Raw genomic sequence first — 4156 nt, forward strand, 5'->3', positions numbered from 1 at the left:
GGTATTTATTGCAACGAGACGGCCCTTATTTTCATAGACGTGATCAACTTTGCAGAAATAGATAACCAGCTCTGGCTGGAAATTCTTCCTTCGGATAAAAATTCTCTTTTTTGTGAATGCACGCGCGACGTTTCCGTCATTGAGTAAAGCAGCATGACGTCACCCGCGATCGCCCCGGCTTTGAGTCAGCAGGATCTCGATCAGTGAGGGGGAGAGGTTTGACGGCTGGAGCTACCCTTGCCGATGCCCTCACCTACGGGAGTCGAGGTTCTTATAAAGGTGCCCCAGCCAACGAGGGAATCTCCAGTCTAGCTTGTACAGTGCACGTGCAGGAACTTTCCTTCCGATGAACTCGAGCCGATATTTCCTATCGGAAAGTTCACTGATCGGCAAGTTCCCCGTTCGGACTGCATTGCCGTCCCTGCAACGATCGATACTCAAATCGCTATTTGCATAAATCACCATGTACGTCGATTTCTCAGTGACTCCTGTAATTGAGCCGAAAAAGCGGCACAGTGAACCTTACACAGAGTACTCGGTGTGCCAAAGCTTGTGCGTTCCAAAAAATGACTCCATGCACTGTTTATCGGTGCCCGACCTCAGTACTTCACCGCATCAGCTGTTCAAGGAGTTCTGCTCCGATACGCCGAGAGCCACGTCCAACAATCTTTCCCCCCCGAGCCGGTCACCGGTATCGTCCGCGTCGGCAAGTCCCAATCGGATATCTCGCAATAGAAACAAACAGACCAAAGGAAGACGGAGATCGCTAGGAGTGCCCGGAAGTCGATCCCCGAACGGTCGGAATTTATGGAAAGAGCTCGACGAAGACCCCTGGGCCGAATTCCACCGGAAACGCTCTCCCGGTGCGGTGAGCTCACCCAAATCCCATCTCGAGCCGCCTTCGGGCTACCGGTGCCGATCGTTTTCTATAACGTCGAGGGGGAATATCCTGAACCTAGGTGACGTTGTACTATCGAATCTCGAAGAACGCCGACGGAGCACGAGCTCATGCACCGAAGATCCCGAAGACACCGGACCGCCTCTGTTCCGGGTGCGACTCATTGGAAGTCAAGGAGTTGGGAAATCCTGCTTGATTCGGCAATTCATCGAAGGCTGTACCGACACCGTTAATGAGGACGGTCACCTTGAAATCAGTAAGTGCTCCCTCGACGGGAATCTATTCTCCGGAGCTCCCCATTTAGCAGGCGAACAAAACGATTTCCGGCATTCCGCTCCTCACGAGGGGACTTTGCGGAAACGAGGGTCCGATTGCTTCAATGGGAAGAGATTTTCCGCACCGCGGGCCCCCGATTGGTTTTGAACTCGCCCCAGACCTCCCCCTTTCCACTGAAGGAAGTCTGATATGCGCAAGAAGAGTCGGAAACGATAAACTCCTGCTGCCTGATCTTTGCTCTTCACATTTCTCGTTCCGTCGTCGCGCGGAAGTGAGTAGAGTGTATCCTCACGAAACATTCCGGTAGCTAATTTTCATTTCATTCTTCCAGTTACGAGCCCGCCTTCGTCCGCGAGGAACAGTGTGGACACTCAGTCGACGCGGGTGATGCTTGACGGCGAGGAATTCGAGGTCGAGTTCGATGAAACCACCGACAACGTGGTAGGTGGCCAAAACGGCAATTTTTCTCTACTCCCTGGCCCTCCAGCGATCCCGCTCGAGACGCGCTGTCCACCTGAATTGCCAACATTTTTGAAAGACAGCTCCGCATTTCGAATCCCCACCGCACAGTGGCTCGCTTGCGATCGGTGACCTTTTCAAAAATTGTCTAGGGATGCCCTCGCTGACTGGCAGGAGTGAGTCCCGACTCGGGGAGCGGGACAAATAAAATCACCGCTCCCTCTGGAGTTGTGGTTTTTGGTGGGAGATCTGCGTTTAGAATTTCGTCTCTCAAATTCCTCACCGCTCTCTTGTCTATTTGCGCAGATCACAAAGCAACACATCGAAGAGATCGACGCTTTCGTAGTCGTGTATTCGATAACGGACCGGGAAAGTTGGAATTTCGCCGAGGACGCCATTTGCGAGCTTCGTACGCTTTGTGGGTATTCAAAAGGACGTCGGAGATCGTCAGCGACCAACACGACGCTTAGCCGGCCCATTACGAAAACGATTTTTCTGGCTGCGAATAAGGCCGACTTAGCTCGGAGGAGATGCGTCTCTAACGAAGGTAAGCGTGGAAGCTTTCCCTCCACTCCATGTAGGTTATAATTTTTGCAGAGGAGCGCTTAGCTGCGTTTTTGTCCGAGCCAAGACGAAGCAAACAGAGGTCTTTCGGAGCGATCTGGAGGGACAACGAGAAAAGTTTCCACCGATCCACATGTGGAAAATTTCGCACGCCCGTTCCATTGTAAATTCGGAAACTGCAGCCTGCATTCTCATCACGATCGAAATCGCGAACGGCATCCAGTGAGCAAAAATCACCGATCGGCACGCGGAGACAAACGAGAGTTCCAACGCTCTGAAGGTCTCCAGAGAGAAACAAGCGAGTCTCGATCCAGACATCGCGAGATGGTTTCCGTTGCGATAGATCTGCGACGAGATTCGCGGACACTTCCCTGCTCGGATCCAGAATCTCTCCCGGAGAGTCGATATTGCGTTTCAGGATATGGATATTGTTCTGCCGGCTCTGTTTCGCGCCCGACAAGTTCTGGTTCGGGCGAGCTATGGAGCGACGGTGGTCGAGGAGTTCGCCCGTTCCTCTGTCAGAACAGTCATTCGCGTAATTGGGCGCCCAATGAACGGGGCTTCGATGCGAGCTCCTGCAGCGAAGCCTTTGCTTATTATTTCTCCAAACGCGAACGATGCTCCCATGCCTTCAGAAACGAAGAATCCGAATCGACTTTCAAACGAGTACGCATCGAAGGACGCAGTGCCATTCGCTACGGGTGGATTTTTCTGCACCCAGCTCGGAGATTTCCTATCGCCGAGAACAAGCGCTAGTCCCGAGATGCCCTACCTAGGTGGGATCGGGCTCGACGAATCAGCTTACTCTCGGCATCATCCTCCGGTCGGAAATCGCTAACAACTTTCTTCTCTCTCGAACCCTTACAGAGGCCAAAGCTTTCGCGAAGAAGCATGACTTGAAATTCATGGAAATGTCGGCCTGCATAGGACACAACGTTGACGATGTCCTTGTGAAAATACTCAAACAGCTCCGTCTCAAGCAACGCTCGGGATCCGTTCCCGCGTGGTGTAACCTCAACGTACCCATCCGTTCCCGGGCCGCGTCCCTAAGTCCCGATCCCACCGGTCATCGAGCTTCAATAACAGCGTTCTCTCCAATCACGGTCAGACGGCCATCGGTGGCGAGATCAATATGCTATAAGGCCCGTGGCTTTATAAGCAAATTCTGGACCAAGTGCGATTCATTAAAGACGCATTCCTATGATGACTTGCACGTTCTATAGACAGACATCCATGCTCAAATCACGCCCTCCCGTTTTGTTTACTCTGCACGCGACAGATACGAGATTATGAGCTTTCAGAACAATCGATCGATCTCCGACACAAAGTAACATTGAACGAAGTAAAGACTCCGAGCCGACCTTGATTAAACAGCGACATACAATAAGTTTCCCTGCTTGAGGCGAGTCTATCGCAGCGCGGATGTGGAGACTTACGAGCGTGGTAGACGTTTCGACCGTGTCTGATGGAGTCGCTGCGCATCCGAAATTTGGTTCAGGGGGGTTGGGAAGGATCAGGACAGGCGGGAATCAATTTTAAAGAGGAGGGCTCCGCCAAAATCGGATCGATGGAGAGACTTGGATCGAGTCCGGAAACTTCACTCGAACCGCGTCAGGGTCTCCCGGAGGCAGAAAGTTCGCGATCGCATCGAATCGAACAAAGCTGAGCCTGATTAGTGCGAGTTCGCCGTTGACTGAGAGCTTGTGATGAGACGGTGATGAGAGCTTGGTCAGTTGTCAGCCGCAATCGACACGTGGCATATTGTTGCTGATGCCAAATAAATCTAATTGCGTTGGTATATTGCAACGTGGCTCTGTGTACGGTTGATAGACCTAAGCGTACCCCCGTTTCTGGAGCTCAATGCAATACAAAGAGCTTTCCGCACACAAACAACCTGCGACCTCTGAGCTTTTTAGCAGAAAACAAAAGCTATACCAAAAGTTCTTATCTCGTTTAGAG

General features: G+C 51.9%; 1 protein-coding gene across 1 annotated transcript; it reads left to right on the forward strand.

Moving 5' to 3' along the window:
• Window positions 1–463: 463 nt before the first annotated feature.
• Window positions 464–3420, forward strand: LOC100904363 (GTP-binding protein RAD). The gene is made up of 4 exons (XM_003741710.1): window positions 464–1154; window positions 1506–1615; window positions 1940–2180; window positions 3065–3420. Exons 1-4 carry the CDS (start codon window positions 464–466, stop codon window positions 3418–3420), a joined length of 1398 nt encoding a protein of 465 aa, XP_003741758.1.
• The last annotated feature ends 736 nt before the right edge of the window (window positions 3421–4156 follow it).

Source organism: Galendromus occidentalis, unplaced genomic scaffold (genome assembly GCF_000255335.2).
Source record: "Galendromus occidentalis unplaced genomic scaffold, Mocc_1.1 scf7180000077191, whole genome shotgun sequence".
Taxonomy (NCBI): domain Eukaryota; kingdom Metazoa; phylum Arthropoda; class Arachnida; order Mesostigmata; family Phytoseiidae; genus Galendromus; species Galendromus occidentalis.

What these genes read in the sequence shown, in the direction of transcription:
- LOC100904363 (XM_003741710.1), top strand. Translation starts at nt 464, where the DNA reads ATGTACGTCGATTTCTCAGTGACTCCTGTAATTGAGCCGAAAAAGCGG. An exon ending in ATGAAACCACCGACAACGTG is followed by an intron (nt 1,616 to 1,939) that starts GTAGGTGGCCAA and finishes CTATTTGCGCAG; the next exon opens with ATCACAAAGCAACACATCGA. An exon ending in GAGATGCGTCTCTAACGAAG is followed by an intron (nt 2,181 to 3,064) that starts GTAAGCGTGGAA and finishes GAACCCTTACAG; the next exon opens with AGGCCAAAGCTTTCGCGAAG.